Source organism: Schistocerca nitens, chromosome 1, assembly GCF_023898315.1.
Source record: "Schistocerca nitens isolate TAMUIC-IGC-003100 chromosome 1, iqSchNite1.1, whole genome shotgun sequence".
Classification (NCBI taxonomy): domain Eukaryota; kingdom Metazoa; phylum Arthropoda; class Insecta; order Orthoptera; family Acrididae; genus Schistocerca; species Schistocerca nitens.
The window spans coordinates 1091084121-1091110952 of NC_064614.1; the positions used below are offsets into that span (position 1 = coordinate 1091084121).

General features: G+C 43.6%; 1 protein-coding gene across 1 annotated transcript in view; it reads left to right on the forward strand.

Moving 5' to 3' along the window:
• Positions 1-26832, forward strand: part of LOC126198581 (helicase domino-like) — a 582238-nt gene that overhangs the window by 55369 nt on the left and 500037 nt on the right. The window contains exon 2 of the mRNA XM_049935022.1: positions 10488-10652. Coding sequence (XP_049790979.1) covers positions 10554-10652 — 99 coding nt within the window. The 5' untranslated portion in view covers positions 10488-10553. The remainder of the gene's footprint in view (positions 1-10487; positions 10653-26832) is intronic.

Genomic DNA, 26832 nt, shown 5'->3' on the forward strand with positions numbered 1-26832 from the left:
AATTAGATTCGGAAATTAGATGCTAATGCAGTTTGGGCAGAAAAATAACTGACGATGACCAAAGTAGTGAGAATAATAAATGCAGATCGGGAATAGCAATAAACGCGTTTCTGAAAAACAAGGACATTTTGAAAAGTAATGCCCCGAATTTTTCATGTGAAAACTCTGGAAGCTGTTTATTTTATTTAAACTTTATTAACATTCTCCATCTTTATTCTTCATGTCTGTTTATTAATTTCTCAATATAGTCACCCAAGCGACGAACACATTTCTCCCAGCGACAGACCACTTTGTTGATACCGTCACTGTAGAATGTTTGACTTTGTTGACGGAGCTAGAATCTCACCTATACTTGCACCGCTTCATCACTGTCAAAGATTTTCTGTACGTTTTGGGTACAGATGAAGCTCTCTCACATACGCCGATGGTAGCACCACTGTTTCCTTCGTAACGAGAACGAACATCCCAACATTGCACATTACTGATGTCGATACGGTCATCACCCTACACAGCTTTCATTTTTCTATGGATTCCAATTAGGGGCACGTTTTCTTCTGTTGGAAACTCCGCCACAGCATGCTGTTTCTCACTCAAATATACAACGTCGTGTTACACGCGACAGTTCGAAACCCACTATCGGCACACATTTGCAACTTGCTTCAGCGATAGGGAAGATCCACCGAGTAATATGCATAGTATGTAATATCTCAACCCATACTGAGAAGAGAATGAAAAAATTGGGAAGCATTACTTTTCAGCACGCGCTCGAAAATTGAAGTTGTCTGAAAGTATTTGTCTCGAGTGCAGCCGTATATGAAAGGACAGTAGAGACAGGAAAAGAACTGAATCTTTTGAAATGTGGTGCGACAGGAGAACACCGAAGATTAGACGGGTAGATCGACTGACTAATGTAGAGGGATGTAACTGTATCACAGAGAAAAGAGATTTATGACTCAGTTGGACAAACACGGGGGAAAATAGGGTTATACGATTGTCTGAGGTATCAAGGAAAAGTCAATTCCGTAATGGAGGGAATTGAGGAGGTAGCAATTGTAGAGGAAGACGAACGCAGTAAGGATGTTCAAGCGGATGGTAGGTTGTAGCAGTTATGCAGATATTAAGAGACTTGCACAACATTAGAGCTGCCCTCTGTGAAAACTACTGTTCGCTATTTTTGGCACAGTACACAGATGACGTAGTAAATGGTAAGATTTCGACAGTATTGATAGGGAAAGAGACATAAATGAATGCGTGGCAGAGAAAGTGGTAGCCGACGACTTCTCTTTGTTTTTTGTTTTGCACATAATTATAACCAGACATCGTTCACTGTTAGTCCATCATGTATTTTATATCTTCACAAAATATAAATTGCACTTTATAAGTAATAGAAATTATTTGATTGTGTAACTTCTGCTTTTTTGTGTAACGGAAGTAGTCACTTTTGATGCAATAACAGTTTACATGCACAAACATAAAAAGTATTTATATAATTATTATTGTTATTTTGTACCCAATAGAACGTTCATTGTGAACAAAGGGAAGAGTTTCCTGTTCTTGTTGGTAAGTGTGAAAGTTGTTCATGAATAACAGAAACAAGTTTTATATAAGCTCGACGAAGTACTGCCTCAGTCGGTAAAAACGGGAACCTTATAGGATCGTTTGTTGTCCGTATGTCTGTGTGTCTCTCTGTCTGTCTGTCCGGTGTTGAGTGAGTAAATGTATCAAATGGAAAATTATGTCATATATTGAGGTCTGTGTTCCCTCGACAGCTAAGTATTTGGTATTTGCAATCAATAGAGGCTGCCACTTATGTCACATATTTTAACTCTCGCAAACTCACGCATAAAAATCTACAGCGTGGTACAAAAATGTACGGCACAAATTGCAGGACACATTCCTCACACGTAGGCGAAGGAATTATGTTACATGAACATTGGTCTGGAAACGCTTTGCCTCCATGTTACAACTCATTTTCTCCACTTCATTAATCATGGTAAACACACAAAAACAGAACGTTAGAATGATGTGGAGCATGCACTCTTGGTGACGTCTGATCACGTTGGGCACCGCTAGTGCATTGTTTTACATGTCCCGGTTGCCATGCGACGTACATTGCTTGTTTGCAGGTAAATACCAACTGTTCCAGCTATCAGTACTACCGTTGCAAGCGCACGGGTTACTGCGTGGAGTTCATCACAGACTTAGCTCGTCCAATGGCAGTGTACACAAAAACAGACACGGCAAATTCCCATTTGATATATGGATTAGCTAATGGCAGTGACGCTCGAGCTCAACGTTTGTACGGTGACAGATTTCCCGGACGAAGGCGCCGCGACAGAAAAACGTTTGAAGTCATCTTAGGGAACATGGGGCATTTAAGGCTGATACTCGCTACCGGGGGAGGCCCAGAAGGACAAGGACACCGCAACGGGAGGCGGCAGTTTTTCTTGTAGTTGACGAAGACCCTAGCGTCAGTACAAGACATATTCCTGCAATACTAAATGTGTTGGTTGGCGGTGGCGTGTTTGTTGCTGTCAGAAGTACTTTAACTTGTTGCGAAATTGAAGTAGATACTTCCTGTGAGTTAGTATGGGCAGAGGTAATTGTTGGCAACCGGAATAAAATAATAATTGGATCCTTTTACCGACCTCCTTGTTCAGATGATACAGTTTCTGAAAGGTTCAAAGAAAACTTGAGTTTGATTTCAAACACGTACCCGACTCATACGACAATAGTTGGTGGTCACTTTAATTTACCCTCGATATGTTGGCGAAAATACATGTTTAATTCCGGAGGTACGCATAAAATAGCGTGGACTTCAATGCGAGATGCTTATAACAGTTTCCACAACAAAACTTTGTCTTTAAACCTGGCAGAAAATCCAAAGAGATTCTGGTCGTATGTGAAGTGTGTTAGCGGCAAGAAACAACCAATACCTTCTCTGCCCGATAGCAATGCAGATACTACCGAAGACAGTGCTGGAAAAAAAACAAAAAAACAAAAAAAACAAAAAACAGAGTTACTAAACACAGCCATCCGAAATGTCATCACAAAAGAAGACGAAGTAAATATTCCAAAATTCGAATCGAGAACAGCTGCCAACATGAGAAACGTAGAAGTAAATATCCCCGGAGTATTGAAGCAACTTAAATCACGAATAAAAGCAAGTCTTCTGGTCCAGACTGTATACCAATTAGGTTGCTTTCGGAGTATGCTGATGCATTAGCTCCATACTTAACAATCATATACAACTGTTCGCTCGACGAAAGATTCGTACCCAAATACTGGAAACTTGCACAGGTCACACCAATATTCAAGAAAGGTAGTAGGAGTAATCCACTAAATTACAAGCCCATATCGTTAACGTCGATATGCAGCAGGATTTTGGAACATATATTTTGTTCGAACTTTATGAATTACCTCGAAGAAAACGGTTTATTGATACACAGTCAACATGGGTTTAGAAAACATCGTTCTTGTGAAACACAACTAGCTCTTTATTCGCATGAAGTGTTGAGTGTTATTGACAAGGGATTTCAGATCGATTCCGTATTTCTGGATTTCCGGAAGGCTTTTGACACTGTACAACAGAAGCGCCTTGTAGTGAAATAGCGTGCTTATGGAATATCGTCACAGTTGTGTGACTGAATTTGTGATTTCCTGTCAGAGAGGTCACAGTTCGTATTAACTGACGGAAAGTCACCTATTAAAACAGAAGCGATTTCTGGCGTTCCCCAAGGTAGTGTTATAGGGCCTTTGCTGTTCCTTATCTATATGAACGATTTGGGAGACAATCTGAGGAGCCGCCTTAGGTTGTTTGCATATGACGCTGTCGTTTATCGACCAATAAAGTCATCAGAAGATCAAAAAAAATTGCAAAACGATTTAGAAAAGATATGAGTGGTGCGAAAATTGGCAGTTGACTCTAAATGACGAAAAGTGTGAGCTCATCCACATGAGTGCTAAAAGGAATTCGTTAAACTTCGGTTACACGATAAATCAGTCTAATCTAAAGGACGTAAATTCAAGTAAATACCTAGATATTACAATTACGAACAACTTAAATTGGAAGGAACACATAGAAAATGTTGTAGGGAAGGCTAACCAAAGACTGCGTTTTATTGGCAGGACACTTAGAAAATGTAACAGACTTACTAAGGAGACTACCTAAACTACGCTTGACCGTCCTCTTTTAGAATATTGCTGCGTGGCGTGGGATCTTTAACAGATAGGACTGACGGAGTATATCGAAAAAGTTCAAAGAAAGGCAGCACGTTTTGTACCATCGTGAAATATGGAAGAGAGTGTCACAGAAATGATACAGAATTTGGGCCGGAAATCATTAAAAGAAAGGCGTTTTTCGTAGCGATGGAATGTTCTCACTAAATTCCAATCACCAACTTTCTCCTCCGAATGCGAAAATATTTTGTTGACACCGACCTACATAGGGAGGAACGATCACCACGATATAATAAGGGAAATCAGAGCTCATACGCAAAGATGCAGGTGTTCATTCTTTTCGCGCGCTATACGAGATTGGAATAATAGAGAATTGTGAAGGTGGTTCGATGAACCCTCTGCCAGTTATTTAAATGTGATTTGCACAGTATCCATGTGGATGTAAATGTAGACCACATGTCTGTCTGGCGAATGTTACATGAGGACCAGCTGTATCCGTACCATTTACAACATGTGCAGGCACCATCAGCAGCTGATTTCCCTGCGCGGGCGCTCTTCTGCGAATGGCTTATTCAATAAAGTGTCAATCCTAATTTTAGTGCAAAGTTGCTGTTCACAGATGAGGCGTCGTTACAACCAGATCAGACTGTACATTTTCAGAATAGGCATGTATGTGGAGCAGTCAATACTGACGCTACTATTGAAGCAAATCACCAACAAAGATTTTCTGTCAGTGTTAGGGCCGGTTTTGTTGATGAGTGCTTGGCAGGGCCTCACTTTCTTCCACCCAGGCTCAACGGACAAGGTTATAATTTCGTAGAGAATGGTCTACCTGATCATTTAGCAGGTGCGACAAAACATGTATTTCATACGCGATGGAGCATGTCGTCATTTTAGGGTTAATGTCCGGCGGCTTCTAAATAACAGATTCGGTGACAAATGGTTAGGTAGAGATGGACCATTTGCCTGTCCTCCACTCTCTCCGGACCTAAATGTACTGGACTTTTTTATGAGGACATTTGAAAGCTCCTTATGTATGGAGCCCCAGTACAATATGTCCAGAGTCTCCATGCCCATGTTATAGAAGGCTGGGAAACCATACCTAATACTGCAGGGCTACATCAGCGCAGCCGAGATTCACTACAACGACCGCTTGATGCATCAAAATGGTTCAAATGGCTCTGAGCACTATGGGACTTAACATCTGAGGTCATCAGTCCCCTAGAATTTAGAACTACTTACACCTAACTAACCTAAGGACATCACGCACATCCATGCCCGAGGCAGGATTCGAACCTGCGACCATAGCGGTCGCGCGGTTCCATACTGAAGCGCCTAGAACCGCTCGGCCACATTGGCCGGCGTTGATGCATCTATCAGTTCCCACGGAGAGCTTATTGAACATCTCCTGTGAGAAAGAGTTGCATGTGGTATGCTGTCGCGTTCTGTTCGTGTGTGTTTCCCATGATTAATGAGTTGGAGAAAGTCAGTTGTAACATGGAAACAAAGCGTTTCCAGAGCCATGTTCATAAAACATAATTTCTTCGTCTACATGTGAGAAATGTGTCCTGTAATTTGTGCCGGATATTTTTGTTACACTCTGCATAGTGTACTTCTCGTTGTTGTAAAGTGATGAACTTTGGTAAGAAAGAAGGTTTCACACTACAAATAAATGGAAAAAAATCAGGAAATTCTTAATCTGTAATTATAGCACACGAGAAAATATTTCTTTTGTCATTTGTTAGCCGACATCAAACTTGAAATTAAAACAATTAGTAGTTCTTCATTCAGGCCGACTGCGTCACAGTGGTAAAAGTCAAACATCTGGCAAGGAATGACTTTATTGCTCATATGACACTTTCAGAATGTGTCCATCATCGGATATACAGGAGCAGTTACTGAACGTAGATATGGCGTTTCAAGATGTGTGTTGAATGTTTCTTTCACATACAGCTTGAAACGTCCTATCTATGTGCAGTAACTGCTCTTGGATATCTGATGATGGATAAATTCAGGAACGCGTCATATGAACAATAAAGTCATTGTTTGCATGACGATTGTGTTTTACCGCTGCGACCCATTCAGACTAAATGGAGAATTACTGAGTATTCTGATAACGGTCGCCTACCAGCTTCATGACTTTGTCACATTTATATTACTGAAATCAAAACATTGACGAAATTTTTGGAATCCCTGGAACCGATATCTTGCCAGTATCAATGTCGATAACAGTCAAATATGCTCGGGATTCTCGATTCCTGAAATGGAGGAACAGTGTATATACATAATAAAGTTTGTACGGAAACCGCAGTACGTGAGTTCTACTTGCAAATGGCCAATTTTGTTATGAAATTTAGTTTTTTGGCGCTGTATGGTAAATTATAATTACTACAGCGTCGTTCTGTATCACGTTACAAATCAACAATTTTCGAATAAAAATTGAATTAATCATAGATAATTTCAATTTTGGTACAAATACTATTTATTTTGATGTAACAGACAGGACAGCTATGTAGAACAAAAATGTCCGTAGGTTATGCAGCCCTTTATATATCCTCATTGCTTCTCGTTTCTTTGGGAATGTAGTGAGATACTGATTGTATACGCAAACAAAGCGATCTAAATCAGGTAACGCCCGACAGGTACGCAACACACCTAACGCATAGGTAACGAGGTTACAGTCTTAACCGATCAGGGCTACTATGAAAACTATCTTAGCTACACTACTGCCATTAAAATTGCTACACCACGAAGATGACGTGCTACACACGCGAAATTTAACCTACAGGAAGAAGATGCTGTGATATGCAAATGATTAGCTTTTCAGAGCATTCACACAAGGTTGGCGCCGATGGGGACACCTACATCGCGCTGACATGAGTACCTAACAGATTTCTCTTACACAAACAGCAGTTGACCAGCGTTGCCTGGTGAAACGTTGTGATGCCTCGTGTAAGGAGGAGAAATGCGTACCATCACTTTTCCGACTTTGATAAAGGTCGAATTGTAGCCTTTCGCGATTGCGGTTTATCGTATCGCGACTTTGCTGCTCGCGTTGGTCGAGATCCAATGACTGTTAGCAAAATATGGAATAGGTGGGTTCAGGAGGGTAATACGGAACGCCGTGCTGGATCCCAACGGCCTCGTATCACTAGCAGTCGAGATGACAGGCATCTTATCCGCATGGCTGTAACGGGTCGTGCAGCCACGTCTCGATCCCTGAGTCAACAGATGGGGACGTTTGCAAGACAACAACCATCTGCACGAACAATTCGATGACGTTTGCAGCAGCATGGACTATCAGCTCGGAGACGATGGCTGCGGTTACCCGTAACGCTGCATCACAGACAGGAGCGCCTGCGATGGTGTACTCAACGACGAACCTGGGTGCACGAATGGCAAAACCTCATTTTTTCGGATGAATCCAGGTTCTGTTTACAGCATCATGATGGTCGCATCCTTGTTTGTCGACATCGCGGTGAACGCACATCGGAAGCGTGTATTCGTCATCGCCATACTGGCGTATCACCCCACGTGATGGTATGGTGTGCCATTGGTTATACGTCTCGGTCACCTCTAGTTCGCATTGACGGCGCTTTGAACAGTGGACGTTAAATTTCAGATGTGTTACGACCTGTGGCTCTGCCCTTCATTCGATCCATGCGAAACCCTACATTTCAGCAGGATAATGCACGACCGCAAGTTGCAGATCATGTACGGGCCTTTCTGGACACAGAAAATGTTCGACTGCTGTCCTGGCCAGCACATTTTCCAGATCTCTCACCAATTGAAAACGTCTGGAAAATTGTGGCCGAGCAACTGGCTCGTCACAATACGCCAGTCACTACTCTTGATGAACTGTGGTATCGTGTTGAAGCTGCATAGGCAGCTGTACCTGTACACGCCATGGAAGCTCGGTTTGACTCAATGCCCAGGCGTATCAAGGCCGTTATTACGGCGGGAGGTGGTTGTTCTTGGTACTGATTTCTCAGGATCTATGCACCCAAATTGCGTGAAAATCGATCACATGTCATTTCTAGTATAATATATTTGTCGAATGAATACCCGTTTATCATCTGCATTTCTTCTTGGTGTAGCAATTTTAATGGCCAGTCCGCAGCTCGTGGTCGTGCGGTAGCGTTCTCGCTTCCCACGCCCGGGTTCCCGGGTTCGATTCCCGGTGGGGTCAGGGATTTTCTCTGCCTCGTGATGACTGGGTGTTTTGTGGTGTCCTTAGGTTAGTTAGGTTTAAGTAGTTCTAAGTTCTAGGGGACTGATGACCATAGATGTTAAGTTCCATAGTGCTCAGAGCCATTTGAACCATTTTTTAATGGCCAGTAGTGTACGTATTCTTAGGATAGTATGGGATCTTTCTTTATTCGTGTCATTGGTCCACTAAAATGAAGACATATACAATACATACCAAGTAAACTACACAGTATTCATTCAGATTCGGGCAACTTTGATAGCATTGTGTGCTGCAGACGAAGTCCTTTATGCTACAGCTGGTTGGGCATAAGTTACATTTGAAGAGATGCCGGGTTGTCTGCAATTCACCGATTTGCACAATGTTGTGTTGGCATTTGGCAGTTGGAAGGAGATTGTCCCTCGATCTTGCGACTACGGTCCGTAGTCAGTTCAAGGACTTTCAGATGACCTACTTCTCCATGTGTCAAGGCGGCAGGGATTCTTGTGGTGTCATCCAGTTTGACGGGTGTTGACATCTTTCTTTCCACTTGGTGAGTCGGGTAGCCGCAGCTGATCCTTCCAAGTGCTGTGAAGTTGTTAGGAAACTCTTCCTGGACTTCAGTCTTGGCTTGGCAGGTTGATGTCCTAAGACTGGGTGTGAGGTCACTGTATTTGATTTATGCCTCTCGATGTTAGCGACGACCTCTCTTCTGGTGTCACATGGAGCAATCCCAGAGATAGCTTATGGTTGTTTTACAACTCTTGGTGTGACGAAGATGCAACTGGCGAGCGTAACCAAGCTCCTACCACGCCGTAGCGGAGAAGCGAGGCAACTGTCCCCCAATTGAAGCAACTGATCGCCGCCATTTGCAGGGATGAATCCTAGCACTGGGGTTGTTATTTGAAGTATATGAGACGCAACAAGAGCAAATTGAAGCACAAATTAAACACACGTTTGTTTAAAAAAGTACTGAGTATTCGAGTCTATTTTACAAGTATACTTAAATGAATGAAGTTTCCTATTTTCCGAAATACGTCTGCATAGAGACGCGAAATTTAAGAATGTAAGGCTCTTTCCTGACAAGGTGCAGCTAGTTTACATCGAGTTATTTGCATTTGATAATTACATGAAACTTTTAAAGTAGCAGACAGTACGATTATTATTATGTAATTCACGTAATTTTCCTGTTAGGTCCTGTTTTGTTTTTGCCGATTGCTGTGTACATTTTGTACGCTTACTTTTGTTTAGCACAGTATTGCCTACGTTCGAATTTTGGTTTGATTAATTGTAATATCCCATATCACTTTAAATACCGTAGGAATTTCATTCGCGCATTAGTTTTTAACACTGATAGCACCTCTGAAAGTGGTTGAGTTTGCAACATTTGATCAAATATTTGACCATTTACGAAGTATAAATCACCACCTGACAACACATGTTAAGCATCTAAACGCAATTATTCGACCTACCTCTGATTCATACTTAATATATATTTGATTGCCTTGGTAACCTGGAAAACGAATGTTCAAAATTATACACACTGACAGTATTTCCACACTATTTAACCTACGCCTATATTGCACGATTTCCAGGACACAATACCTTTTTGAATTAAGTTGGAAATCCAAATACTGTCGGTATAGCATCGTCCTTCAGTTGACATCTATTTACATAATTTTCCATGTAACAATTCTCTTCAAAATGAAGAGAGCACAGCAAATGATTTGCTGTCGGTTGGAAGTTCTCTCTCCGAGTGGCAACTATCCATTTCCGATTTAGAAAATCATTTGTAAGGGGAAACCTAAACAAAAACAAACGTTCATGATGTATTCTTTCTCCGCGAAAATACTATATACAAGTAATAGAAAGTAACAAACAACCAGAAATGACTGACCTGTGAAATGTAATATTGTTTCCGTCTTCGTCTTTGCTTCCATTATACTGTTACAATTGAAAGCAGCACACGAACGAACCATGTTAACGCACTGTTTCCCTGCAAGTGGCGGCTTCTGTCACGTTCAATGTGGGGACGCGACACTAGCGCCAATGCGCGGTCTAGTTTTTATTTAGTAAGTCTATGAGCGTAACTGAGACGGGTCGCGCGTTGGCGCTGTTGCAGGCGACGAGCAGCTCGTCGGGCAACGACGGCCTGACGAAGCAGCAGCTGGAGCTGATCCAGCAGATCATGGAGCAGACGCAGCAGCAGCACGCGGCGGCGCAGAAGCAGCAGCAGCAGGCCAAGCAGGAGGCGGCGGCTGCCAAGACCCGCTCCTGGGCGGCGCAGGTAGGCCGCTGGCCGTGCAGCCGCGCGCCACCGCGCTCTCTCTGCCACCCACCGACGAAGCCAGACCCCAAACGTGACCTGGCGCGACGCGAATCCTAAGTCGATTATCTACCGGATGATCAAAAAGTCACTATAAATTTGAAAACTTAATAAACCACGGAATAATGTAGATAGAGAGGTAAAAATTGACACACATGCTTGGAATGACATGGAGTTTTATTAGAACAAATAAAAAAAAAACAAAGTTCAGAAAATGTCCGACAGATGGCGCTGGACAGCAAAACGTCAGTGACTGCGCGTGACAATCGTGTTACAGAATCGCATCATCCCCTGCCTGGTTGATAAACACCTGATGGAACGTACGATGTTTATGCAGGATGGCGCTCCACCCCATATTGCTAGACGCGTGAAAGATCTCTTGCGTGCGTCGTTTGGTGATGATCGTGTGCTCAGCCGCCACTTTTGCCATGCTTGGCCTCCCAGGTCCTCAGACCTCAGTCCGTGTGATTATTGGCTTTGGGGTTATCTGAAATCGCAAGTGTACCGTGATCGACCGACATCTCTAGGGATGCTGAAAGACAACATCCGACGCCAATGCCTCACCATAACTCCGGACATGCTTTTCAGTGCTGTTCACAACATTATTCCTCGACTACAGCTATTGTTCAGGAATGATGGAGGATATATTGAATATTTCCTGTAAAGAACATCATCTTTGCTTTGTCTTACTTTGTTATGCTAATTATTGCTATTCTGATCAGATGAAGCGCCATCTGTCGGACATTTTTTGAACGTTTGTATTTTTTCGGTTCTAATAAAACCCCATGTCATTCCAAGCATGTGTGTCAATTTGTACCTCTCTATCTATATTATTCCGTGATTTATCCAGTTTTCAAATTTATACTGACTTTCTGATCACCCGGTATATTACTAAACGGCTGAAGAGAGCACACGTGCCCAGCTGAGGGTTGCCTATCTAACAGCTTCTACGGCGGAGAGGGGGCAAAAAAATGTGTTCTTCAATATTTCATATGCATTGCGCGTCGCAAGTAAAGAGCTACGTTTTACAAACTCCATAACTGCCTTCCGAAAGTGCGTAATTTATATCAAAGATTCCTACACCCTTACTCTGTAATACGACCCTCCACTACCGGTGTCGTTCAAAAGTACAATGCAATGTTCCTTCGGACATACGTGCACGTCCGAAGAAACGTTGCATCGTACGACTGAACAACACAGGTTGTGCAGTGTCGTATACACGGTTGTCCATTGATAAGGACCGGGGGCTAATATCTCACGAAATAAGCGTCAAACGAAAAAACTACAGAGAACGAAACTTGTCTAGCTTGAAGGGGGAAACCAGATGGCGCTATGGTTGGCCCACTAGATGGCGCTGACATGTGTCAAACGCATATCAACTGCGTTTTTTTTAAATAGAAACCCCCATTTTATAACATATTCGTGTAGTACGTAAAGAAATATGAATGTTTTAGTTGGACCACTTTTTTCGCTTTGTGATAGATGGCGCTGTAATAGCCACAAACCTATAAGTACGTGGTATCAGGTAACATTCCGCCAGTGCGGACGGTATTTGCTTCGTGATACATTACCCGTGTTAAAATGGACCGTTTATCAATTGCGGAAAAGGTCGATATCGTGTTGATGTATGGCAGTTGTGATCAAAATGCCCAACTGGCGTGTGCTATATATGCTGCTCGGTATCCTGGACGACATCATCCAAGTGTCCGGACCGTTCGCCAGATAGTTACGTTATTAAAGGAAACAGGAGGTGTTCAGCCACATGTGAAACGCCAACCATGACCTGCAACAAATGATGATGCCCAAGTAGGTATTTTACTGCGAAGACTGGGCAAGCGACTTTCAATTACAATGTCTCCCCTAAATACATAATGAATATAAGAGTGCAGGTTGTAGACTCGTGGTTGACGAAATACAGAGGTTCGGGTGTGACCGTGAGTCGTGTTCGGGTAGCGTAATGGTACGGCGACCGCTCCCAATAAGTGAAAAATCCGGGTTCGAATCCTGGTCGGGCACAAAGTTTCGTTGTCGCCGTTCCATTACACAGCTGATGGTAGACAATATTCGCAATTGCGAATTCTTTTCATCTATTACTCTGTAATGGTGCAAAAGCCTGACCCCTGCTGCGCCACCATCGCCCAGAGCTCAGAAGTTCATGTGAGTTATAACATAGATTAATGATGTCACATGGGCACAAAAAAAGTTCCTAATGGACCAAACTGCGGAGGTCATCCCACTTACACTTGCCGGCCGGGATGGTCGAACGGTTGTAGACGCTACAGTCTGGAACCACGCGACCCCTACGGTCGCAGGTTCGAATCCTGCTTCGGGCATGGATGTGTGTGATGTCCTTACGTCAGTTAGGTTTAAGTAGTTCTAAGTTCTAGGAGACTGATGACCTTAGAATTTAAGTTCCATAGAGCTCAGAGCCATTTGAACCATTTTTGAACTTAAACTAACTTACGCTAAGAATAACACACACACCCATGCCCGAGGGACTCGAACCTCCGGCGGGAAGGGTCGCACAATCCGTGACATGGCGCCTGAGACCGCGCGGCCAGTACTCCCCGCGGCTCACATTGACACCAATTTTCACCACAGTTCTGCCCAATGCAACAGTGGACTTGTTACACAACGGGAAGGTCGTCACAATTCCTCTTACCCGCATTAACCCTTCCCTTTAATGCCTTTTCGACAGCAGTCAGAATCACGACGCCCAGCGTCGAAATCACGCGTTTTTCTTATGATTGGTCGAGGAAAACGTTACACGTACACCGCCTTTCAGTAGCGCCACGAAAAGGGCTCAGGATGACCGTAAAGAGCGTCGAAGAAACCATCATTCTCCGGAGGCGTTGATTCCCATACATTTCGCGGTTGAAAACAATAGAACAATAGTTCACAGTGCGACGAGCAACAGGAGGACGTTCTAGACAATCTTCACACTGCTGACGCGCCTCCCCCCCCCCACCCTCCCGGTCGATTCAACCCTTGTCTAAGGACACGTTGGGGCTGAAATTTCATTAAATGTGTTTGTATTCCTCTGGCGGGTGGCGCAATTGCAGTTTTTGCTCTGACGTGCAGTATACGAGGTGTGGCTAGAAAAAAACCGGACTAGTACTGGTGAAACAATAAAACGAATGCAATAAGGCTGAAAGTCGCGTGGCCTGTCACGTGACACTCGCTCCGCCTACTGCTCGAGTCTCATCTGCCTCCTGCACTCAGTCTGCCCGTGGCGTCTGTTTTAAGTAGTTGACGTTTTGTCTGTGCGTCGGAAAATGTTGAGTGTACAGAAAGAACAGCGGGTTAACATCAAATTTTGTTTCAAACTAGGAAAATCTGCAAGTGAAACGTTTGTAATGTTACAACAAGTGTACGGCGATGATTGTTTATCGCGAACACAAGTGTTTGAGTGGTTTAAACGATTTAAAGATGGCCGCGAAGACACCAGTGATGACACTCGCACTGGCAGACCATTGTCAGCAAAAACTGATGCAAACATTGAAAAAATCGGTAAACTTGTTCGATACTTTCCTTGTCAACTCCTGTTAACTCAGACACTGCTCTGATTGTTAAACGGCGATCTTGTCGAACAAGTTTACCGATTTTTTCAATGTTTGCATCAGTTTTTGCTGACAATGGTCTGCCAGTGCGAGTGTCATCACTGGTGTCTTCGCGGCCATCTTTAAATCGTTTAAACCACTCAAACACTTGTGTTCGCGATAAACAATCATCGCCGTACACTTGTTGTAACATTACAAACGTTTCACTTGCAGATTTTCCTAGTTTGAAACAAAATTTGATGTTAACACGCTGTTCTTTCTGTACACTCAACATTTTCCGACGCACAGACAAAACGTCAACTACTTAAAACAGACGCCACGGGCAGACTGAGTGCAGGAGGCAGATGAAACTCGAGCAGTAGGCGGAGCGAGTGTCACGTGACAGGCCACGCGACTTTCAGCCTTATTGCATTCGTTTTATTGTTTCACCAGTACTAGTCCGTTTTTTTTCTAGCCACACCTCGTAGAACCACTTTGGACCTTTCAAAACCTATCGATGAAATTTGAACGTTAATCCGACCCAACAAAGGTGTTTCTCTTTTTTCACCCCTCCTGTGGCGTGATCGTGCCGGGGTGCAACAGTGACACTTGCTTGGATAAAACGGCAAACGTTCCCTCTAAGACACCCCCCCCCCTACCCACCAGTTCGGTAACACCATCGGTGCCACCTGGATATCCTTGTTGGGCGCTTGAAAAATGTCCCTCTATAGAGGCAGGCAGTCATTGATTCGTAGGCGCTGGCGTGGCAGGAATCCCTATCGACACCCCTTACATTTCGCAAGCAGCCAGCAGGCTCTACACAGCAACGAAGCGCCACCTCAACTGAGGTGTGTCGAAATGATTACCTTTCACACTGGCGCCTAGCAATCGATGAATGGCTGTCCCTGTACAGGAGCAAATTTTTAGTGTTCGACAAAGGAGTGCGGGATGACTGTCGATGTGCCCAATTGGGGGGGGGGGGGGTGTTCTTTGCAGGGACAGTTACAATCTTATTCACGAATTTGTCTTTATCGCACCCTCCATCCCCTACCCCGACGTGATCACTCCACAAGAGGGCGCGAACCTGGAGGGCTGAAAAAGCATGAAAACCCTTTACTACTTCGGATCACATTCAGATGTCTTCGAATAGTTTTCGACAGTCCCTAGTGCTTTCACCCCGTGTACCAGAATGGCTCTAAGCACTATGGCACTTATCATCTGAGGTAATCAGTCCCCTAGACTTAGAACTACTTAAACTTAACTAACCTAAGTACAACACACACATCCATGCCCGAGGCAGGATTCGAACCTGCGACCGTAGCATTAGCGCGGTTCCGGACTGAAGCGCCTAGAACCGCTCGGCCACACGGCCGGCCGTGTACCAGAGGAAACACTGTGGTGGCGGTACACTCCAAAAGGATGCGATCGCGTTCAGTAGGGCTGCAGGCCCGCGATATCCTTAGAGAAAGGTTTAATCGTCAGCTGGTTTTCAGTAGTGTCAAAAGTTGTCAAGAACGTCTTTCGGTTGCTCACGGACAGCAAACTGTCATCTTCGACCGCAAAATATGTTGGAATCAATACCCCAAGGGAAAAAAGAGTTGGTTTCGCTTAAACACTTTATGTCACCCCTGAGGCATTTTCGAATCGTTACTTTTCACCACGTACGTCACCTCTCCATCTTTTCGCTGGTGGGTAGCGCTTACAGACAGTGACTTGTATTTCAAATTCCTTTGGTATTGTTTCATGGTATAACTGCGTCTAACAGACAGCGTGGTGGCGCGTGCGTTTGATTATCTGTTCTCATATTTGCTGCAATCGCAAAGCTATAGATTATTCCCAACACCTTGACGCTTAGCATCATACACTTACCTGCATGTAGAGAATCAACAGGCCGTCGCTTATACAAAGCTGTTTCCCTGACATCGTACCGCAGCACGCCCTGTTTAATGAGTGCTCTTTTGAAATCGTTATCTTTTTCCCGTTGCATCATTTAGTTGACTTGCTTGTGTTCAGGAGGAACAAGAAAGAGTCTGTTAACTGCGGCCTAAAAAAGCAGTAGTAGATAGCAGGATGGAATTATGTAGGAGGACACGCCAGATTCCGCAAAGGATTCACTATTTCCGAATGTAATTCGTATGTCTAGGTAACGTGCTCTGAAAATGTCGTGGCGCAAAATTAAACGGGACTATTATTTAGCTCATAGCATAAAAGAACAGATTTTTTATATTTATTTTTTGTATGTTATAGAGATATTAACCTTGTTCCGAACAAGTTCGATGGTTCACTGACGTTCACCTATACAGTGAGACCGCTTCTGGCGTTTCAGAGAAGTATCAACCCGTGTATAATCAATTGCAGAGTAACAGATTTACTCATAAACTTTTATAATTTACGTGCGTCACATAAATTATAAACGAGAGTCTTCGGCAATGTGTCAAGTACAACTTCGAACGTTCTTATCTAGCTAGAATCCATCAGCATAAATTCCAACAACGCTTCGGCCGCAACCTTCCTCGGACTTTTATACGTTTAAATTTCTTCCTCTCTTTGTCGTCGCCGAGACTTCGCTGATATGCCGAAGTAACGTGCCCAGGTAAGTTGCCTCAGCCATTATCTCTTACATCATTTTCAAACACACAGGTAAACAGTGTGCACCGTATGTATTTACGCCATGTCTACAAGTCACCTCGTCCATAAAGGTGAGAATAGCAAGATGAAAACACTCGTTTGAACACTTTAATTATTGTTAAATTTTTACTGTGCGAATTATAAATTGTTAATAGTAATACTTTGAAATTAAATAACTTGTTCATAAATCATTAAACTTTTCTGACATAGCAGCCCATCTTCGAAAATTTTATCTCTACTATGATGTATTCAGCTGAACATGAAATCCGTAAAGACCTACAGTTACTTTAGGTCTTACAAAACTCTGAGCACCGTTAGAGGTGGAGGGTATGAGGGGTACGTGGATGGGCAGCAATAAATTAACGCGTTCTGAAGCACCGATTATAATGACAAACGCCTACAAGGCCATAATTAACATACCTGTAAATGTGTGTTTCTCAGAAATACATCGTACATATTAAACTACAAGTATTCGTCATGAATGTATATTATTTCTAAAATTTACCATAAATCATGTTTATATTGATATTATATCTTAAGAGCCTCTACATAAAATACAGATTAAGCAGTTACAAAACGGTGCATCGAACTTCTAAATATTTAAACTAATTTATACGCTTTTTGTTTTAAGTATTCTCTAAACATGGAGATCCGGATACTTAAACACAATATATTTACGAAACATTAATTTCGAGATTCAAGACAGACTCTTGGAATTGGCTCCCCGCAGATAAAATATTGGTGTTTATGAACTTACGTAGACTGTTACACCATAAAATCCTCTTGAGTAGCACTGTCAAGCATTCTCTTGAGATTAATATCATCAGCCCATATCCTCCCGAATATTTGTTTTATAGTATTTCAACATTGTTAATGAGTTACTGCACGCAACTCTGTAATAGATCAATAAAAAGATCGTTGGTTTAAGTTGAATAGGACGAACAAATGCAGTCAACGCTAAGTTTTATCCTATCACGCAGTGCATCATAATTGAGGCACACATAATTCTGGAACTTGAGTATAGGCTATTCACTCAACACTGTGTAGTTTTTCTGGATTTTAACCGAGTTGATCAGCGAGTACTACGACTAAGCTTTGTATTTGTATACAGTGCATTTTGAAATCGTCCGATATGTAGTACCGTAACGCATTTTTATTCCTTCCTTTTACAAGGAAGCTAAAGGAGGTGGTTAATGATTATACTCAGTTTTACATTTCCCATTTGCTCCGAGTACACGAGAAGCTCCATCCATACGGCACAATGATTGCGTCTTTCTCGAGGCACACATTCACTTCGTCGGGTTACTGATCATGTGCCGCGGAAGGAACAGTATATGTCTTAAGACGGTGGTCGTGCGAACAGCCGCTATTTAAAATGTTTAAGTAAACAAGTTTTCAGTATTTTAACACAGTTGGTGATTTATATGTTTGTCAGAGGCCTTGCCGCAGTGGTAACACCGGTTCCCGTTACATCACCGAAGTTAAACGCTATCGGGCTGCATTAGCACTTGGATGGGTGACCACCAAGTCTGTAGAACGTTGTCGGCAAGCGGGGTGCACTCAGCCCTTGTGAGGGAAACTGAGGAGCTAATTACCTGAGAAGTAGAGGCACCGGTCTCGGAAGCTGACGTACGGCCGGAGAGAGGTGTGCTGACCACATGCCCCTCCATATCCACATCCAGTGACTCCTATGGGCTGAGGATGACACGGCGGTCGGTCGGTACCATTGGGCCTTCATGGCCTGTTCGGGAGGAGTTTAGTTTAGTGACGTATATGTGCCTGAAATAAGGCCATACGTTCAGAATATGGTAGCCCTGGAGAGATAATGGGCATACAGCAATGCGACGTAAAATTTGGCCAGTGGATACTTGCCAATCTATAAATACTTCCGTTAATATCATTTACTGATGAACAGACAGTGACCTGAAAATGTTGAACATTATCATAAATGAACTTTCACGATCAGCGAGTATAAATATATGATCTTTAATCATTTAAGACAAGGAAAGTTAATGTTTCGGCGAGAGAATTTCATTGCATGTGAAGGCTACCGAGACGCGCGCGTGTTGATACCACATGTAAAAGCCGTCTATCCACTAGGTAACAGAAAATGTCAATACACGCACTGATGTAGGATTCTCTAAATTTTTCATCCGAAGAAAGTGCTATTAACCCAATTTTTCTTGTGCTTCTCTGTCAGCTGTTTACGGATCCATTTTGCTCAGTTTCCGGTATCCCAGCGTTTCTGTGAGTGTCTCGTATAACAAAGTTCTGGAGAGTTTTGGAAACAACGTAGAAATTTTATCCACTGTCAATCGGTGGTCTTCACAAATTTTTACACCAACTTAAGTCAAAATGGAAGGTCTTCCACTCCTCTGTTCGACATGAACATTTTTTTCTCCTTCCACTAAACTCCCAACATCACTTTAACACACTTGTTCTGTTCATCACACCTTCACCGTAAACAGTTTTGATTAGCGAAGAAAATTCTGTAGGTTGTCTTCCACGAGTAATTTCTTACCGACGTCCTTCAGGCAACTGGACAGTAGAAGTGAATTTACGTACTACCGTGTCCCTGCGATGCTCGCTCTGATCAGGGGATCCCCTTTACCACTCAGAATTGCCAATCCTCAGAAATAAAAGAAAACAGTCCGGTATGGTCGCAGTACACTTACTTTCCGAATATGCGTCGTAGAATACATGTTAAGACACTGAAACATGGCTCAGGTCACAGCCTGACGCCCACAAAACAGAAATCACCAAGGTTGTTAAATCCCTTTTACGTACAGACTTTCTCTTCTAATTTTAGAGACTGGCAATAATCGTCAGTACGTGTATTTCTATGCGTTCATGATTACACGAGTAATTTAACTGATCAAAATTAACAGCGCTTCACATATAAAGGCTTAACTCTTAGAAATGGTGGTCTTGTGCACCTAAGACACTTTTTTTATTTTTTGCCATCGTACGGTATAGGGCAAGAAAATCTCTTCGCGGTACATCCGTCTCATATTTTGGCCTTCTTCCTATTGCTGTAAGTGGAAGATCGAAAACCATTCTTAGGGCAATAACTTGAATGTCAATAAACGCTCCCTAACATTCCAACAATCCGATTGTAGTCGCATTTCTGTCTTGACGTTGTCATGGCCCTCCACTCATGCACAGACTTGTCAGTTTCAGTTACGGGAGAGGACACGACGGAGTAGAGAAAGATGAAGGGCACTTGCAGCTTGCCAGTTAAACGCGGAGCACACCCAGAAACAAAAAGTTGGGCGCTGCAAGATTGCCGGCCTGCTGGCTTAGGCGTAAGGGCCCCTCGGGTGCCCCAGTCCGGCAATAAACGGAAACAAGCTGTAACCCCGCTTACAGATTGCCAATTTGGGTGGCGCCGATCAGCCGATTAGGTGCGATCGCCGGCGAAACGCTCAAACGAGAGGGCGGCGAGCGGCCTCCAGCCGGGGCCGTAATGCGACGTCCTTGTCCAGCAGCGCCCGCAAACAGCCGCCGTGCACTCATTACCTCCGTCCTGCGAGCCGATCGCCCGACACTGCCGTTACTCAGCAGGGTTCCCAATTCAGGGGAGTGGAACGCCTGCTGACTCGGAAACTAAACGCCTTCCTGTCATTATCTCTACATTTCTGAGTCGTAGGGAGAGGTGCTGAATCAGTAATAACGTTGTGGATAAATGGAAGTGTGGAATTTTTTTCCTGTAACATTCACGTGTTTCACTTGTCGTTAGGGAAAGGGGCGAACGTCGGTAGCCAACAACACTTACGCGTAATATACGAGGTGCGACAATAAAGTAATGAGACTGATTTTCTTTGCAAGATGTGGCAACACTGCAGGCTTGCGTAGGCACAATATCTTTGACCTTGGACTATAAGCTGCTTCTAGTCCAAGTGGCACATCGATGCAACAGCTCAGTCGTGAGTTGTGCTGTAATAAGTAAACACGTTTTTGTGCCTCTCGTCACGGAAATATTGCGCAACGGTATGCCCTTTCTTTTTGCGTTAAATTGGGTGAAAACGCTACGACAACACACGGTAAGCTTCAGAAGGCTTTTGGAGAGGAGGTTATGTCAAGAGCTCAAGTTTACAGCTGGCATAAAATGTTTAGTGAAGGCAGAACTAATGTTGAAGATGACGACTATCAGCTTCACGGACGGATGTCAACTTGGCCAGGGTGCGTGAACTCGTACGATCTGATCGAAGATTACCCGTGAAAATGATTGCAGAACAACTGATCCTCAATCGAGAAACGGTTCGTCTAATAAAAACTGAAGATTTTTGTATGAGAAAGATTTGGCCGGCCTCTGTGACCGAGCGGTGCTAGGCGCTTCAGTCCGGAACCGAGCTGCTGCTACGGTCGCGGGTTCGAATCCTGCCTCGGGCATGGATGTGTGTGATGTCCTTAAGTTAGTTAGGTATAAGTAGTTCTAAGTCTAGGGGACTGATGACCTCAGATGTTAACTCCCATAGTGCTTAGAGCCTTTGAGAAAGATTTGTGCAAAAATGGTCCCCAAAAATCTCACACCACGACAGGGAGAAACACGGAAAAATGTGGCAGCCGATCTGTTAGAGCAAACGGAAATCAATCCAGAATTGTTGAGCCGTGTTATCACTGGTGATGAAAGTTGGTTTTTTCAGTACTATCCAGAGACAAAACGCCAAAGTTCGCAATGGTGCTGAAAGGGATCACCCAGACCAAAAAAGCTCGCATGTCAAAGTCAAAAGTGAAATGCATGCTTGTGTGCTTCTTTGATTCCAAGGGAATTGTTAGTAAAGAGTGGGTGCCTCCTAGACAAACACTTAACCGATATTTCTACAAAGAAATGTTAGAAAGACTTCGTGAAAGAGTTCTTCGTGTCCGTGACAACATTGCTGATAACTGGATGCTGCATCATGATAATGCGCCATCCCATACTGCTCTGTCAGTACAGCAATTTTTAACCTCAAAACAAATTTCAGTACCACCACAGCCACCTTATTCACTAGATATCGCTCCGTGCGACTTTTTCCTATTTCCAAGAGTCATAACGGCGGTCAAGGGACACCATTTTCAAACAACACAAGATATCCAAAAAGCTGTGACGAGGGTCTTGGAGGGTATTTCAGAAGATGAGTTCCAGAAATGTTGCCATCAATGGCAGAAGCGCTGGAAAAAGTGTGTGCAGTCAAAAGGGAACTATTTTGAAGGAGAAAACACTAAACTTGACTAAAACGGTAAGCAACATTTTTCACATCAGTCTCATTAATTTACTGTTGCACCTCGTAGAAATGAAGATAAATTAAATGGAAATTATACTACTAACATCAGCATAACAACAAACTAAATGTAATAAAGTTCAGATAGTTCAAATGGCTCTGAGCACTATGGGACTCAACTTCTAACGTCATCAGTCGCCTAGAAGTTAGAACTACTTAAACCTAACTAACATAAGGACAGCACACACCTCCATACCCGAGGCAGGATTCGAACCTGCGACCGTAGTGGTCGCGCGGTTCCAGACTGTAGCGCCTAGAACCGCTCGGCCACCCCGGCCGGCTAATAAAGTTCAAAACATAGGAAACCCAGTAAAGTAGTACACGAAATATCGCAACATCCAAAAGGAGTGATGTCATATATTAAATTCGTCGAAATTAAAAAGCAGTGTGATGACCTGCGAGCGGATCAGGGTGGTAGCTAGCGCTCTCTCCAGTTGTGAAGTGGCTCGTCCAACACGTAAGAATGAAATAATTGTGTGGCATTGATGGCCGGAAGGCCCCATCCGAGGAAGTTCGGCCGCCGGATGCAAGTCGTATTTCAGGAGATGGCACACTGGGCGACTTACACGTCGGTGATGATGAGATGACGATGAGGACAACACAACTTCCAGTCCAGGAGCGGAGAGGATCTCCAACCCTGCCGGGAATCGAGCCCGGGACCACTGCATGATGTCCGACACGTAGACCTGGTGTAGAAAAGGGACGAGGAACTGTGATAAATGGCTGAGACTGAATAATTAGGTAAGAATCTACTGTGGAATTCTACGAGGTACTAACTTACTGACTGCGTTGTGCAATCCTGTATGTACCCCGAGCAGCTAAGTGCCACAAGAAATCAAGTCCCGTGCCGGGGGCAGAGTAACGCAGGTCCAGCGTCTGATACAGACCGTGTTCAAAATCTAGAGCAGCACCGCTTGTAAAGGCTCGCGTGACGCACTTCCCACGCGATCACGTGCCGTCCTCCTGACCTCTGTTCCTTCTAGAAGCTTCTCTACAGTCCGTCACTTAGGATGCAGCTTCCTAGCTTCCCTGCTGACGTTAAGTTGCCCTTCTACACGTACACACTGTGCAACATTACAGTTCTGACTATTCCCTCGTAGTATGGCACGTGATTCAGTCGTGACAGCGGGGTAAAAGCCGCCATGTTGTTCCGGAAAATTGAGAAGGACTGGGAGGTTTAAAATGACGATACGAAAGGCATTTGACGCGTTCTTACCTAAACTAAGGGTCAAATCACCATCCAAATCATGTCCTGCCGTCGCTCTGCATCATGAGAAGGAATTAACGCATTATGTAGCAGTGCCCAGTCTCTTACATTCAAACTCCCACCCCCAAACGCCACCGTCCTCTCACCTCATCGGCATGATACGTGAATTTTTCCTTTAACAGCGAGTAATTTTATTTTAGCAAGGAAAAGAGAAAATCACGGGTTCAGTGGATTCGTTGCCGTGATGGGTACATACATTGTGAATGGCTTTCAGCGAATTTCTTGGAGTGGTGTCTTGTTGCCCACTGCAAAGCCTATAAGACCGTTTGTCACTCTGCTTAATAGACGAAAAATTTATCGCGTAACGAAGAGAGCGTTCAAAAGCTCTCATTTTACTACCTTTATATAATTAAACAGGTGATGGTACATATTAAAGAGATTGTATTGTGGAGTTAAGCTGGCTTCTTCCAGATAGGAACAAGATAAGCCACCGAGAGAAAAATAAGTGGAAAGGAATTGTACTGCAGTCAGCCTCAAATGCTGGTTCTCTAAATTTCCTCAGTAGCGATTCACGAAAAGAACGCCTCCTTTCCTCCAGAGACTCCCACCCGAGTTCCTGAAGCATTTCCGTAACACTCGCGTGATGATCAAACCTACCAGTAACAAATCTAGCAGCCCACCTCTGAATTGCTTCTATGTCCTCCCTCAATCCGACCTGATAGGGATCCCAAACGCTCGAGCAGTACTCAACAATAGGTCGTATTAGTGTTTTATAAGCGGTCTCCTTTACAGACGAACCACATCTTCCCAAAATTCTACCAATGAACCGAAGACGACTATCCGCCTTCCCCACAACTGCCATTACATGCTTGTCCCACTTCATATCGCTCTGCAGTGTTAAGCCATAATATTTAATCGACGTGACTGTGACAAGCGCTACACTACTAATGGAGTATTCAAACATTACGGGATTCTTTTTCCTATTCATCTGCATTAATTTACATTTATCTATATTTAGAGTTAGCTGCCATTCTTTACACCAATCACAAATCCTGTCCAAGTCATCTTGTATCCTCCTACAGTCACTCAACGACGACACCTTCCCGTACACCACAGCATCATCAGCAAACAGCTGCACATTACTATCCACCCTATCCAAAAGATCATTTATGTAGATAGAAAACAACAGCGGACCTACCACACTTCCCTGGGGCACTCCAGATGATACCCTCACCTCCGATGAACACTCACCATCGAGGACAACGTACTGGGTTCTATTACTTAAGAAGTCTTCGAGCCACTCACATATTTGGGAACCAATCCCATATGCTCGTACCTTAGTTAGGAGTCTGCAGTGGGGCACCGAGTCAAACGCTTTCCGGAAGTCAAGGAATATGGCATCCGTCTGATACCATTCATCCATGGTTTGCAAGATATCATGTGAAATAAGGGCGAGTTGCGTTTCGCAGGAGCGATGCTTTCTAAAGCCGTGCTGATGCATGAACAGCAACTTCTCTGTCTCAAGGAAATTCATTATATTCGAACTGAGAATATATTCGAGAATCCTGCAACAAACCGATGTTAAGGATATTGGTCTGTAATTTTGAGGATCCGTCCTTCTACCCTTCTTATATACAGGTGTCACCTGCGTTTTTTCCCTGTGTCATTATACGTAAATGTGAGTTTCGTCATTGCAAACATAAATTATGCAACACCTTTTTTATCCTTGATAGGCGGAACAAAATTCAGTCAAGTGCACCATTCTTGCTCTCCTGACTTGTCTTTTGCATTCAAAGAATAATAGTCTAGTATAAAAAGCCTCCCTGAATAGTACTTGATCAGGGATCAGTAGAAGTAAAATGCTTCAACATTATCTACGATTGGTGATTGGTGACTGTGATGAGCAGGCCGAGCTGCAGCTCTCGCTTACTCCAAACAATACTCGGAAAAAAAGAAAAGAAAACCGCACTACGAGATAAGAAGGGGCAAGTAGGGCACGTGCTTGACACGTTGCTAGCGCGAGAAGATTGCCTGACTGGTCAACGTTCAGGACTCGCATACGGAAGCAGCGGTGTTCAAATCCTCGTCCGGCCAGCCGGAAGTGGGATTCCGTGGTTTACCTGAATTAATTACAGTGAATGCTAGAATGGTTTCTTTGAAGAGTACACAGCCTGTTTCCTTTCGCATCCTTACAAAATCGGACCTCATGATCCGTTTCATTGTAGGCGGGACGTTAACACTCAGATCTTGTTCGCTTAACACATTGCTGTGTCAAACGCGGAGCGACATTAGGTGAGGAAGACACAAGAGATAACTTGAGAATTTGCTGTAACAGTACTGAAACTACGACATCCGATGATGCAATTTGTTGTAATGCGCTGACAAACGCTAAGTAGCCTTGTTACAGTGTATACTTCTGAGTACTTCTCACGTCTGATTTTTCGGGCAGTCATAAACAACGCCCTACTCAATTTGTGCGCAACCCGCCACACCTTCATGTGATGCCGGCAGCCTACCAAATAGGCGAACCGTAAACTGCTGTCTACTGACGTCTGAAACTTTGACGTGTTGCTGTAAATTAAAACGGCCTTTCCTCTCGATCGACGACATATCAAAAATCGCTCCACTAGCTACCGTTTCTTTCGTCCGATATCCTTTATGGATATTTTCTGTTCAGTACTCTAGGCAACAAATTTGATTTACGCTTTGCTACACTTCAAATGTCATCCCCTATTGCGAAAATTAGCCGTTCGATCTGTCTTGCTGTGGCTTTACGAAAATTCTCGCAGCAACACTATTGTTGTCGTTCGTCTGCGTTTCAAGGTGACGGGAAACTAACAGCTATTATCAGCGCTGTCGAACTTCTTGTTACTTGAAAGTTCTTTTTGGTGCATGCCTAGTTTCAGCGCTGGCAGTCTTATATGAATCACAAGCGTTTATCTGACAGTTTAGTGTATTGGGACTGTGTGTGTATTTGATGGTTTTGACAGTTGTGAGCCGGCCGTGGTGGCCGAGCGGTTCTAGCCATTACAGTCTGGAACCGCGCGACCGCTACGATCGCAGGTTCGAATCCTGCCTCGGGCATGGATGTGCGTGATGTCCTTAGGTTAGTTATGTTTAAGTAGTTCTAAGTTCTAGAGGACTGATGACATCATACGGTAAGTCCCATAGTGCTCAGAGCCATTTAAACCATTTGACAGTTGCGATACAAAATTGTGTTCCTGCGTGTGAATGTCCAAAATTTTGAAGGCTCTACCTTATATTTGCATACTCCTTTGACATTACTTGGTCATTGTAATTGCACATATCCTCTAAATCAAACCCTATATAGCTATTTTATTTACTTACTTGCAGTGCTTTTCAATTGAATAACAGAAATTTTTGTAAGCATCTTTACAAAGTCTTCCTCACCGCTTGTTCTTGTGTGTGTGTGTGTGTGTGTGTGTGTGTGTGTGTGTGTAATTGTTAAAAGGGGGTCGGGAAATTGGGAATCATTTCAGTTA